General features: G+C 46.0%; 1 protein-coding gene across 3 annotated transcripts; it reads left to right on the top strand.

Moving 5' to 3' along the window:
* Positions 1-7,701: 7,701 nt before the first annotated feature.
* On the top strand, positions 7,702-13,241 carry LOC125521607 (cysteine-rich receptor-like protein kinase 19). 3 transcript variants are annotated; one of them, XM_048686665.2, is made up of 8 exons: positions 7,702-8,272; positions 8,560-8,612; positions 9,184-9,269; positions 9,966-10,147; positions 11,694-11,886; positions 12,114-12,351; positions 12,422-12,575; positions 12,699-13,241. In XM_048686665.2, exons 1-8 carry the CDS (start codon positions 7,826-7,828, stop codon positions 13,044-13,046), a joined length of 1,701 nt encoding a protein of 566 aa, XP_048542622.1. In that variant the 5' UTR covers positions 7,702-7,825; the 3' UTR covers positions 13,047-13,241. The 3 variants fall into 3 exon arrangements, with proteins under 3 accessions (XP_048542622.1, XP_048542621.1, XP_087391076.1); XM_048686664.2 differs by having other exon boundaries at positions 7,704-8,272; positions 8,557-8,612; XM_087534950.1 differs by lacking the exon at positions 8,560-8,612 and adding an exon at positions 9,118-9,140 and having other exon boundaries at positions 7,826-8,272; positions 9,192-9,269.
* Positions 13,242-14,057: the final 816 nt, after the last annotated feature.

The following is a 14,057-nucleotide window of genomic DNA, read 5'->3' as shown; positions in this document are numbered from 1 at the left end:
AGTGCTGTGAAATAGTTTCACGGGCAGTTCATTTTGTGAATTGATTTCGTCCACAGGTCAAAATAGTCAAAATTGCCCAGTGAAGTGAGCTTGAGCTACTGCAGTAAGATCAACTTCAACGACCCAAACGGACCCGCGCTTTGTCTGTTTGGGTCGGCTAGACGGATGTGTGCGTCCGCATAGTAAATTGGGTCGGCTTGACCGTTCAATGGGGAGGCCGACCCAAATGTGCCGCCGTGGAAAAAAATTGCATGAAATAAATATAAAATATTATAAATATAAATATAAATATAAATATAAAAAATTGCATGAAAAAAATTGCTTGACCAAAATGGCCGATCAAACGCCGGCCAAATTCCACTTAAATCTAATAAACATTAAATAAAATATTAAAAAAAGTCTGCGTCCGCCTGCTGTCGCCCGGCACGCTGTCCTTGACGTCGTCGGCCTTGCTCTTGCACTTGCCGTCGACGCCGTCGTCGTCGGTGAGGTCGATGAAGACCGGAGCAGGGCCAGCCCACCCGAACGCCGCCTGGTACGCTGCCAGGGCAGCCTCCTCCGGCGTCTGCTGGGGCGGCGGCATTGCGGCAAGCCGCGCGCGCTCCTCCTCCTCCTCCTCCTCGAGCCGGAGCGCCTCCGTGTCGTGTTGGAGCATGGCGTCGTAGCGCATCTACTCCTCGTCGTCGGCCTGCTCCTGGCGGAGCCAGTGCTCCTTCCATCGCTCGAGGTGGGCCGCCTCCTCCTCCGACATCGTGGAGAAGTGGACGGGAGACGCGCTCACCCACTCGCGGTACTGACCCGTCCACGAGTAGGCCTCCTCCGACCGAGTGGGTGGAGGCGGGCAGCGCTTACGCGTCGGCTCCGGCTCCGGCTTGGGCTGGACGGGCGGCGACGGTGGCGGTGGCGGCACGAAGAGCATGGTGTGGACAGAGTCCCCCGCTGCCGACAGGGCAAGGGCTTGCTCCAGCCCATCCCAATGGGCGTCCTCCTCGAGGCGGCTAGCCTCCAGCGTGTGTTGCAGGGCCTCCTCGCGGGCGGCTTGGTACTCCGCCTCCATGTCCTTCGGCTCTACCTGCGGGGCCGGCGGTGAGAACGACGTCGACACCCGAGCGCCGTTGCTCCTCGTGTTCGAGGGCGAACCACGCCTCCCAGTTGGGATAGTCGGCGTACTACTCTGGCAGCCGACGCTGCTCCGGCGTGAGCTGCGCGCGGCGCCTGCGCACCTCATCGTCGTGCGCCCGTTGGGTACGAGGAACCGCCGGCACCGGGATCCGCTGCGGATCCAGATGCCAACGGTGCGGCAGCGTGACATCGGGGTACGGCAATGGTTGCCTGTACTCCCAGTGCCACCGCGCTTGGTGCACCGGGATGTGCAGGCGCTGGCGACCAGGGCGGAAACGCGTCGCCACCGAAGGAGGAGGAGGAGGAGAAGGGGAGCACGGGAGGATGAGGCGCCGGTGGCTAGGGTTTGCGGACGCCGACGAGGAAGCAAAGGGAGTGATGCGGGGGAGGGGGGGGGGGCAGATGTGGATGAGACCGACCCCGCCGCAAGCGTGGTTAAAAAAGGACGCTTTCACTGGCTGACGCATGAGCCCGCTGTCGATGGTCGTCATAAATAAGACGACCGGTAGCGGTTGGGTGACCGCCAGATGGGGACGCAGCGGACGGCGAGGAGACGCGCGGCGCGTCTGCTTCTTCCGCGCCGACGCATTTCAGGGGTAATTTTGGGCCGAAAATGGGTCGGCGCGGACGACAGACGGGTACAATTTGAGTTTGGGTCGACGTGTTGGGTCCACGTCGACCCAAATGAACGCGGGCGGATGAAATGAGTCGCTCCATTAGAGTTGCTCTAATAGTAATAGTAGTAGTTGCTGTAGATCGTGATCTTGTCGCTTTGGTGAAAGAGAGAAGGATCCGTTCGTTGACGTCGCGCGTGAAACTTGTTGCGTCCGTACCACCCAAGCAGCGGCAGCAGCATCGGATCGGGATCTCCGCCGGGAGGGGAGGGTGGTCGAGCGGAGCCGAGCCAGCGAGCGCGCGCGCGCGCGCGGGGCGGCCGGCAGCAGCCTTTTTCGCGCGCGCTTTGCTCTTTTGCCCGGCTGCTGCTGGTGCTGGGGCCGGGCGACTCCGTGTCCGTCCGTCAAAAGCAGAGCCGTTTTCTACTCCACGGTGACGACTGGCCAGCGCTCGGAGAATTGATTCGCCCGCGCGTGCAGCCTCGCTCGTCGAGCGTCGGAGGCTAGGGCGCATTTTTTTTTAACCCGACTCAGTGCGGCCGGCACGCCGCACGGCACGGAGGAATGCGAAGGGGGTCTATTCTGAGGCGCGGTCCACTGTGCGCGGCGTGCGTGGTCCACGGTTTGCACCGTGGTGGCAGCCTACTGTTCACGCAAGTCCGGCAACAGCTGCTGAGTGAAGTCTATTTTAAACCTTGAGATTGCAGAGCTCGTCAAGAACAAACCCTCACCTCAAAATTCCTTAAGTCTGTACTCTGTACTCATGATTTTGGTCTGATCCCAACCCTAAACCTGTTTGGCAAACCGGGAAAAATTCCATCCCGCCCAAGATCAGAGTCTAATCTCACTTACATCCCTATCCCATGTGTCATATCCATTGTCTATTCCTAATGCCTTTCTCTTTCTCTATTGAAATCAACGTAGCCGTGCTTGTGCCGCACTGCACCGCTTTGCCAACGTTATGCACCCCATGCGTCGTCGGGCCGCCCGTTGCCAACAACGTCGTGCGCTCCAGTCTATGCCAGGACCCGGGCCGTGCGCCGGTAGGACACCTCCTGCCGAGGAGTTCGTGCTCTGGTCATGAGCGGAGAAGAGCAAGATGATGAAGTGCTACCCGCACATCAGTGCGCCCCTCGCCGTGAAGACGTGAAGTTCGTGGGGTAGCATCGCATCGAGCTGTGTGTGCGACCACGGCTTCTGCTTCGTATGTGTTGAGACAGTTTGTTCTGCATGCGACGTTCAGGAACGTCTCCTAATCTCTCTCAGCTGATTAGTTTGATTATAAGAGTTAGTTGAGCTAGTGTGTTGTGTACACCCCATGTATATGTAACCGGTTGATGTGAATACTGAATGAGTTGCATCTCAAAGCTTTTCAGGCTTCTACAGTATGCACCGAGCAGTTCAGAGTTGCCTGCCGCCACAAGGTCTACTGGCTTTGCCTCGATAACTAGAGTGCATACATGGGTTGCAACTGATAGCGATACGCCGCTGGCGACACTAACGAGTAACGCCCTGGGCTGCGCACGATGATGAGTGCTTCATCTAGAGTCCTCCATAGAGCACTAGAGCACCATGGCATCGCGCGCAACGGCAACCAATTGGGAGTGCGCTCGCACGAGAGTTGCCCAATCCAGACAAAGACACTGGCGGCAAGCTGAGACCTGAGAGTCGCGTCACCGGGCGTGTGTGTGGTCGAGATGTCCAGCCAGGAGTTGCTCTCCGGGCCGCCGTTGTCACTTGTGCACGAGCATGGATTGCATGTGAACGATGCAGGTCTTGCCAATGCGAGGAATGGAATTCACCGCAGCGTGCGCATGCTAGTCTTGCCGGTGCAGCGCCCGAACGGCGTCGGCCGCCGCAGCGGCCATTACGACGAGACACAAATAATACACGAGCCAAGTACCTTTCCGAGGTAATTCATGCACAAGTACGAACACACATGTATGTACAACGCAGCACGTTGGTCGATCGATTCTGGCCGCCGGCTAGACGCGTACATGTAGCATCGCCATCCATTTCCGAGCGCGAAGATGGATATGATGACGCGTGGGCCCACTTAATCAGTGAGAGTAGAAAGTTTTTCCAGTGGGATTGTCTTTTTCCCGGTGTGTCAAATTGTTGTAAGCTAAGTGAAAGGGTCTGAATCAGATCGAGATCATGAGTACAAGGTACAAACTTCAGGGATTTGGAGGTGAGGGTCTATTCCCGACTAGTTCTACAATTTCAAGGTTTAAAACAGACTTCACTTCCTGCTGCTAGTGGTACTACTACTGCTGCTTTTTTCTTTCTTTCTGTCGTCGCGCAAATACTTGCTGCTTTCGCACGGCCAGAGTTTTCCGGCCAGGCCGTACGCGTTCGTTTAAGCCCTGGAGGACCGACCGACCGACCGAGCACGGGGTTTACAGTGGCGTGTCTAATTTGCTTGTCATCATTTACTGTGTACAGTGAAAGAAATACTCAAGTCAGACACTGGCTCGGGGTGGTTTCGAGCTGAGAAAAAATAAATGATAATCAGCGAACGTTCGCTGGGAGGGATGGCAACTGCAAATGTTTTGCTACCAACTTTAGTTGTCACGGGAAAGGCAACAATGATGATTTTTATTCGCAAGCACGGCAATCTTCTGGCAAAAACACGAGTCGAACGGGGTTGTCGTTGCTCGGCCAACACAAATTGTCATCAAAATCATTGCAAAATGCCATCCACTCCTAGCGAACGTTCGTTGGCTTTTGCGGGTTTACAAAAATTCTGGTGACGATCCTTACACACATATAAATATAAGAGTTCGGTGTATCTTCTGAATATATAGACAACTTGGGAATTTGAGTGGGAGGCTAGGGCTCCTTACTCTTTTACTCGGCATAATATGTGTTCACCACTGAATTAGTGTCCATCAAACTTGTGTTTTTTCTTCTTTTTGCTCCATGTACCCTTCCTCCTTTCCAATGAGATTGACACCGAAGTGGCTGGGGGCCTGGAGCATAGGTGAAGGCTATGGACCAAACTCCGATGCATAACTTTTCTCCCAACACTTTCGAGTTTGTTTGATCGGATTCTGAACGAGACTCTCAGCATAGGTCCAAAACTTCCAATCAACACTCCAATTGGTACCTGGAGCGTGACTTGAACATTTATGCAAGCTTTCTAGTTTATAACATCTTTGACATCCCTAGTATTTTCAAGAAATTGGTTCAGTGCATCTGATATGTCTTGAAATGTATCTATACAATGTTAGTATTGTTCATGCCATATCATCATAATATTAGGCAACTTTTTTTGAGTTTTACTTGGATTAACATATTAAAGTTCTTAGTGCTAGCTCATGGTTTTGGTTTCAGAGGAAAAAAATTGCAGCAACAGGAAAAATCCCAAAATTGTAGAAGTCATTTTTATGTCGGGAAGGACCTAGACAACCAGACCAGGGCACCTGGGGTGGATGCCCAGGGGGTTGAGGAGCCCCAATAGGATGCCTCGGTTGTTGTGGGGTAAAATCTGATAGTAAAAGAGGGGAGAAAACGAGGCTTGGTTTAGTGATGCGCAGGTGGGTGACACAATGATTATACAGGTTCAGGCCCCTCTATGGTGGAGGTAAAAGCCCTAGTCATGTTCTCCAAAGAGGTGTTTCTTGCATGTTGTTTTCATGTTACCGAGGTTCCGAACCTATAACCAAATGACATGGGTATGCTTATATGGAGTTCGCTACCTCTTCGGCTGCCACTTGAGTTGAAGAGAGTTTAATACAAATCCACTACTACATGTAACATACATTCTAGTGGCTAGTAGTAATGCCAGTTTCAAGACTTGGAAATGCCTCAATTAATGCATTCCCTTGTTCCTCCACCTAATGATGATCTAGCTGAAGAGAGCTAACAGTACGGGACAAAGGTCACCAGACGAGTATGATAATGATGATGTAGACGACTCTGATGACGAGGTTGAATCATCGCCCTGTCCCCCAACGAATGTTAACACGAAACGTCAATGGAAAAACTGAGAGGGCCTAACTGATGATGGACCTGCCAATCGGCCGCCCAAAAAAGCATGTACAACTCCAAACCCTGTGTAGCAAAAGGCGCCGACTCCTGCAAAGTATAAGGTACCTGTCAAGAAGACTTCCAATCAACCCCAAAAATCAACGGTGCTTCCGAAACTGAAGAAAACTATGTCCGCTACTCCAGAGTAAGTGTATCCAATTATGAATTCTCAATTTAAAAAATCGAGTAAATTCTCATCTTAATATAAGCCTTCGCAAAACTGCTCCTCCTATGAGATTTATGAGCCATACTATAGAAGGTGCAGGTAGACAAACCCAAACGAGCACTTGATTTAGATGCGATGTCTTCTAAAGTATGCAATTTTCTGGTGTCTTGCCCGATTGAAAGGATGAACCAATGTATAACTGACAAGATCATAGATGTTATGGCCGCAGAGAAGGAGAATCCCGATGCTCCCACGACAAATTTGCAATCCGAGCCGGAGGTGCACGAACCGAGTGCTGATGAAGCATGTAACACTGAAGAGATAATCCACCAAGTCCTAGACTAAGTCCTACCACCATGGAGGTTTCATCAGATGTTGCTCCAAGCCTCCCCGAGATCAACCCAAGTGGGCAAAAGCACAACCTGTACGAACAAGATCAAGCTATAGCAAGTGTCTCAGCCATTGTGCCAACCAACTAGAATCCAACTTCCCCGAACCTCAACATTATTTTCGGTTGCCAGAAGTCCATAGCATAAGGTGACCTCAAGCAAAGAAGCCATGCTATAAACTGAGCTGATGGAGCCTTGGCTAGGAGAATTGCTTAAAACCACGGGAGATCTAAAGTTCTTGCTAATGAATTAAATTCTAGTTTTTCAGCCGGACCTTTAACAACCTTAAGGATGTAAACACTAGTATTAAAACATGCATGGATATGGGGCCTTACTCTCACAACCTTATATTTGTGCTCGAGATCTTAATGATATTAATTTGTGCTTTATAAGACAACTGCTATGACGTGCTTCCCACACGAGGATGCCGCAAGGGGGGGGGGGGGGGGTGTACGAAGCACGTCTTGATCGATGCGCGACCTGCATCAAGAGTCAGTTGTCTAACTGTGGCCCCTTACCGTCTCGCGGGATTACCTCGGTTACTAAGAATAAACATCCAGACAAAAGCATTGGCGGTTTAATAACTACACCTCATTCGTCCACAAGGACTAGTTTCTTGCTACGGTACTAGCCCTTTCTCTCACTGATGTTTGGGTTAGCGTTTCGCATCCTTCTCGCTCCTTACCTCCTCCTGGATTGATCTAGGGGATCCTAGGTACCTGTGGGGTCTTAGATCGAAAATAAGACAAGAGGAAACTACATTACATTGCAATCGGACACGCAAATAACATCAAACATACAAAGTCATTCCAATGATCCTTTGCACGAATACATGGGTTGCAAGGCATTGCCTCAACCCATTGTCTTACCGAACTACTCACACATAACGATCAGATAGCAAAGACAAACTAATTGAAGACAATATAAAGATAATCGACTGATTGATAATATGTCCTACAATAGTGCCGGATGCGATACACTGACTACAAGTTTAAGTAACTTGGAGAGGGATTGCTGCAATGATGATGATAACAACGGTTATGTACATGCACTGTTCATCCTCAAAATCCATGACTTTTTTTGCACAACTCACATTTCAAGATATTTCATCCTGAAAATTTACACACTTATACATCACATCCCTGTATACTTGTCCTTGAAAAGCTAAGAAGTTTGAATATTGATTTTTTTTCTCGAAAATTTCAGCCTCCATAGATGCTGAGCTCCAAAACGCCTTGCGGAATACTATATGGAGAAGACACTTTGTCCTTGAAGACGCTCTTAGTAAGAATTCTACGAGTATTAAAATGCTTTGAATTTGAATCAAAGAGGCCACTCGCATAATATTACTATCACGCGTCCACGCTTAGTCAAAGTCTCCGTCAAACACAAGCTCACCAACACACACCTGTCGAGCCCTTGCCCGTCAATGGCGGCAACAACAAAGCCCGGTCGCCTGGGGCAGGAGAGGCCGCAGCGCGCAGAAACGGGAGGCAGCGAGCATGGCGACGCCGTGGGACAGCTCCTCGAGCCGCCTGTGGGGCGCCCTGGGGCAGGCCTCCAGCGTGGCACAGCTGGTCGGCGTGGACGCGCTCGGGCTGGTCTCCATGGTGGTGCAGGCCGCCCTGGCGGCGCGGCGCCACCGGGACGCCTGCGTGCGGCTCGCGCAGCACGTCGAGCTCGTCGGGGGCCTGCTCGGGGAGCTGGAGCTCGACGAGCTGATGCGGCGGGAGGCCACCAGGCGGCCGCTGGAGCAGCTCGGAGCCGCGTTGCGGCGGTGCTATGCGCTCGCTACGGCGTGCCAGGACTGCGGCTACCTCCGCCGTCTGCTCCTGGGCGGACGGATGGCCGACGAGCTCTGCGCCGCGCAGCACGAGATCGACATGTTCATCCGCCTCATCCCGCTCATCGCCCTCGTCGACAATTCGACAAATACTCGCCGTGCCATGGTTAGTAGTATTGAAATTTGGTGATTTGAGGAAAAACACTGATTTTCGGGCAGTTTGTTTATAATTCGATTGAGCATATCTGTTCAAGTGATCCTTTGCATGACTGCGTCTGACTCCGATTGCAAATTGGCAGTATCAGTTCAACAATTCGATTTCAGTTTAGCAATTTCTGATTTGACAAGGTGTTTCTGCTCTTTAATAAGGCTATGCCTAACCTGAATTATACAGCCTATGCTGGTCAATTGAACATAAATAATATTTGTCACTTTGCTATCCTTGTCTAGCAGGTCGAGGAGGGGGTGCTCAGTGTAGTCACAGATAGTTCAAATCATCACATCAGGTCAGATAATTTTTCATTATGTAGTTTATTATTACTCTGAGAATTTATTCATCATGTATTGATGTTTAATCTGAAGTCTTGTGGTGTCTTTTGACCAAGTAACAACATGGAAGGTTAATCACTTCCCCGGCCAAAAAAAGAAGGTTAACCACTTGGTATGCTGAAAAAGTGACAAGGGACAACCAGATGATTGTTGATTATATTTGGTTGACTAGTGGCTACCGCTTGCTTTAGATCATAGAAGCAGTTATATTTGGGAGTTACAGTACATGTTACATACTTGCAACATATCTGTAGATTTATGTCTGTAATGTAAGATGTGCATTAGTCGATGAGTTAATTTGCTTGTCTTAAAATATACAGTGTCTTGGCAAATTTCTATTATCTTTGTCAATAAGCGTATTTTTTTCTTTTTAAATTTAATGGGCATGAAGCTCAAATTATGTAACCATGTCATAAGTTTGTCAGTTATAGCCTCAAATGTATGAATTTTGCCACTTTTTAGGACTGTGGTGAAGCCATTGGTGGGTGGTATATAGATATAGTAGTGATGAGATTTACCTACGTTTAGATTTCCAGCAAGAGATTTGGAGTTCACCAAAATACGCGTTCAAGGAGCTACAGAACTTCGCAATGTTCAAGAACAGCCATTTGTAGGTAAGTAGTTACTTCTATGAATTTCCTAATGCGGTTAATCATGGACTCGGATATGGGAAGTAATAGACTGAAGTTTCATGACAGCCTTATTTTCTTCAAGTATTTCAGAATAGCTTTATTACGTCTGTGTGCGGTTGACAGTTGTTATACCCTGCTGCTCATGCTCTTGGGCATATTACAACAGAGAGAATTAAAATGTCCATATGGATGATTTTGATATTATTTTTTGTCATATGTGCATACTTTATCATGAGCAGACATTGTGTCACTGCATAGAATCTACCGTGGCCAAACTTTAGTTAATAAACACATCTCATGGAAAAGAACTAGTTAGTGGAAGCAACATATGCTTCGGATAGACTATGAACTTCGAACTTCAAACTACTGAACATACAATTCTATAGTTGAGGAATTCATTGTCTAAAAAAATCGGTTTTAGCACATGTTCACTCAAGTAGTTACCACATGAAAAATGCGATGTGAGTGGCAGAAACTTGATCGGCATATTGCATGACTTGCATTACAATCTCCATTTTTTTTTGTAAGATGGAAGTCCCTACTTAGGATGAGTTGATGATCTATGCTATAGACAAATTGGAGTGTGCTCTTTACATTTTGCATTCTCTTGGCCATGTCCATGTTTCTTTGCGATCCCAGTTGGTGACAACTGACAAGGATAGCTTATCCACGAGTCAGGCAAAGTGGACCTGCAAGAGCAGAAAATCTCCAACGTTGAAGAACTTATGGAGCTTTGTGCCCATATAGAAGCGACTTGCATGGGATTCTCAAAGTTCAACTTCTTTCAGATCATGGATGGTACAGGAAATTTCTCAGAAAAGGCAATAATTGGACGGGGTGGATTTGCCACGGTTTACAAGGTAAATATATGCGAACGTAGAAATAAACTAAGAAAGTGAATGTGTGTCTTCCTCCGAAAAGCATTCCTAACGGCTCTGCTATGTCGCGGAGTGGGATTGACTAGTCCGGTTTTTTCCAGCACAACATGCATCGTTGAATAGCAACCTGTATACTTTGGTATTAGATTCCTTGGTCTGATTGTTTTCTATGTACCGGTATTAGTGTTGGATCATGCTCAGAGGGAAGGACATTTGCATGCATACCTATCCGATTCTCTCGCCTCTCTCCCCAAACAAAATCCATGCATTTTATTTCCTTTTAATTTAGATGATTGATATCTTTTAACTTTCCGTTTTTGATTTTTTTATATCTCAATCCCGGTGACAAGACCTGTAGAACAAGACTAATCTTGGATACATTTTAAACAAATTTAAATTTGATCGATTCAATCAACTAAAATATGTGTTAAATCTTTTCTGATGTTGATTCAAAAATAGGTAATAATTCAAATTCGTGTGATCATTTATCATTTGAATGCTGACAAATTATTTCAAACATATTTCAAATCAATTTAAATTATGCCAATCATATTTCATATTTCAACTATTAAATTTGAAAGCTGAAACAAATGAAAGTTGACAAAATATTTTGATCAAATTTCAAATCAAATTCAGAAACACTTCACCTGAATTTCAGTTATTTCACTAAAATGTCAGTGCTTATTTATGATTTTGAAGTTATTTCACTCATTTTCAGGCTTATTAATTTTGCTAAAATAATTGAAATCTATTTGAGATGTTTCAAATAGATTTAAAATTTAGTGACAAAACCGAAACATGTATGAAATAGAAACTAGAAATTGCACAACTGGATTAAGTCTAAATTTGAAATTGTTACAAAACTATTTTTGACCATATATCATTAGTATAAATGAAATATATGAAACAATAGAACTGAAATACATGATGAAGTTAGTAAAATAAATGTTGTAACTGAGATTACTCGGATTGAAATAAGTGACGTGTGTGAAATTAGTATGAAATAAGTGAAATTAAACAACCGGAATAACTGAACTTGAAATATGGTTAAAAATTGAAATCTAAACTAGTCAAATTGTATCCAAGATTGATATTTTTTAAGGTTTTGTCGCTAGGAATTCAAATATAAAAAAATATGTGAAATCCGATTGACTTTTGGTTAGGGAGATACCAATCATCCAAAAAAATCACAATGAAATAAAATGCATGCCTTTTGTATGGGGAGAGAGAATATGGAGGCGTGCAATTGTCCTTCTCTCTGCACTCTCTCACTTCGACGAACACAGGCCGACAAAAGCTCACTTAGTATTTCTATACTTCCGTCTGCAAGTATTGAAGAGTTGTGTGGGTTAATGAGTTATACGGGCAAAAGTAGGCATGGATCCTGATGTGCTAATGGAGGCCAGATTCCACTCGGCCACATGGAAGCTCCATTAGAAAATCAGGATTTCCGTCTTCTTTTCTCCCCAATAAAGCACTGATTTCTTTTGGGAGAATGTTATCTAAACTCCGTCAGGAACCGTTGCAGTGTGAGTTGTCCGATGGAGTTACGGTTGCCATCAAGAGAGCTCATGAGTACGCAACACTCGGCAGTGAATTGCAGCTTGCAAAGCTTCAACATACCAATCTGATTAGGTTACTTGGGTGGTGCATTCATGAGAAAGAAAGGATTCTAGTCTATGAGTTCATGCACAATGGTTCCTTGGACCGTCACATATACGGTATGTTTTCATTATGATCAGACATCACAGTTATTTTTTTCAAGCACGCTTCATTTTATTTTAAGTATATGTGGGTAGATTCAAAACATTCACAGTTACATGCAATGCTACGATAGCTCTCATTCAGCATCATAATCAACTTATAACTATTCTAGTTTGGTTTACATACGAATATAAATTGCAATTAGTTTTGTCTAAAAGATAATCTTTATTTCAACATTTTGCAGACAGAACAAAAGGGCCATTGCTAGACTGGTCTAAGCGACTCAAGATAATCAAAGGGTTAATAGAGGGGCTTGTTTACATGCACAAAGGCTCCATGTTATGGATTGTCAATAGGGACTTGAAACCAAATAATATCCTCTTGGATTATAACATGAACCCAAGGATTGCTGATTTTGGATCAGCTAGAGCACTGAGTTCAGATGTAGCAGAAGAACATACAAACATGGTTGTGGGCACTTGGTATGAGCTCAAACAATTCGTTACAGATTCCACCATTGCAGTTTTGATCCCTTTTGTTTGCACTTTTCAGTGGTTACAAAGCTCCGGAGTATGCATCTCGAGGAGTTTACTCAGTGAAGACGGATGTGTTCAGCTTTGGCGTCTTGGTTCTGGCAATCATAAGCGGACGGAAGAATACCATACTCGAGAAACAAGGGGATACTGTTGGTGACCTTGTACGCTACGTGAGTGAACTGAACAAATATAGACTTATCATAGTTATACATTGAATGTTATCTCTCAACCATACCTTTTTTTATAAATTACTGCTGTTCTCTCATGCCAAGTTTATTGGAAAACTATTTCAGGCCTGGCATATGTGCAAGGACCAAAGATTGCATGAGCTTGTTGATCCGTCTCTAGGGAACGGATATGAAATCGCCGAGATAACACGTTGTGCTCAGATGGCACTCCTTTGTGCCCAGGAAGATCCAGCAGATCGGCCCACCATGACAGATGTTGCCACCATGCTGAACTTTGAAAGCATGAGCTTATCAATGGAGCCTAAGCAGCCTACAGTGCTGAGTAAAGTAAGTGATGGTGAAAGCACGGCATCTACATACATGGGCCAATCAAGCAGGACAATAGACATAACCATCACGAGCTCAGCTCCCATGTCGACTAGAGTTCGAATCATTCTGAACCCGGAGGTTTGATATGAAGAAAATAATTCAATGGTGACATCATGTATCCATATATAGTTGAAATGTGAATAAGGGCCATGGGCATTCGTCGTCCAGGATAGTGGACCAATTCCAGATATTACTGTGAAGGGGCAACTTGTTTTTTCTTTGGTCAAGCCATTTTTGTGAAAATATCGAGATAAAAAAAACAAGGCCTGATTTTTTCCAGGGAAATAGTGGGTTTTATTCCTCGGTAATAGTGTTACAGTATGCTAATACAAAGTTAGGGACACTGTTTGAAACATGGCGCAACCAACAAGCAGTGCTACCTCCAGTACATCAATATTAGTTGGGCTATAAGCAACTTTATTTTTGGTGACACTCAATTTTCTGCGGAATAAACCCACTTGCTCCCGGAAGCTTCTTGATTTCCATCATAAGGTGTCCATAGGCGGATCGATCCAACGATGACAGTCCTTGCAAAGCAACACTGCTCTGCAGATTCAAAGGCATCTTTGCAATGAAAAAGATAATGATATGCAGAGAAGATGACGAGAGCAACTAGTTAACAAGCGCTCCTTCGGGAGCCTCGTAACGATCAGCGTCACTTGGCGCTCTCAGCCATTTGTCACGTGTCGCGCTTTGGGCGCTTCTTCCGGATTTTGTTTTTTAATTTTTCCGCACGCATTTTTGACTTTTTAAATATTTTTTTGGGTTTTTTCGACGTTTTGGTTTTCCACCGGTCTTCCTTAGCTTTTCAATAAAAAATAATTTATTGAAAAATAAAAAAATTTTGCGCCAAAAAACTCGTTGTTTTTTTCACGAGAGTCACGGTTTTGCTTCCGCGAGAGGCACGGTTTTGCTTTCGCAAGAGTCACGGCCATGCCTCTCGGAAAGGGAAAAAATAAACGCGTTTTCTGTTTTTTTTCTTTCGCGAGAGTCATGGTTTTGCTTCTGTGAGAGGCACGGGTGTGCTTTCGCGAGAGTCACGGCCGTGCCTCTCGGAAAGGGAAAAAATAAACACGTTTTCTGTTTTTTTCGAGA

The sequence above is a fragment of the Triticum urartu genome, chromosome 7A (assembly GCF_056163025.1).
Source record: "Triticum urartu cultivar PI428250 chromosome 7A, HENAU_Tu73, whole genome shotgun sequence".
Classification (NCBI taxonomy): domain Eukaryota; kingdom Viridiplantae; phylum Streptophyta; class Magnoliopsida; order Poales; family Poaceae; genus Triticum; species Triticum urartu.
This window is presented reverse-complemented; position numbering and strand designations above follow the sequence as displayed.

Bases quoted from the DNA above. Each gene is read 5' to 3' on its own strand.
- LOC125521607 (XM_048686664.2), top strand. From the start codon at position 7,826: ATGGCGACGCCGTGGGACAGCTCCTCGAGCCGCCTGTGGGGCGCCCTG. The intron at 11,887-12,113 runs GTATGTTTTCAT...AACATTTTGCAG, and splicing joins CTTGGACCGTCACATATACG to ACAGAACAAAAGGGCCATTG. The intron at 12,576-12,698 runs GTGAGTGAACTG...AAACTATTTCAG, and splicing joins TTGGTGACCTTGTACGCTAC to GCCTGGCATATGTGCAAGGA.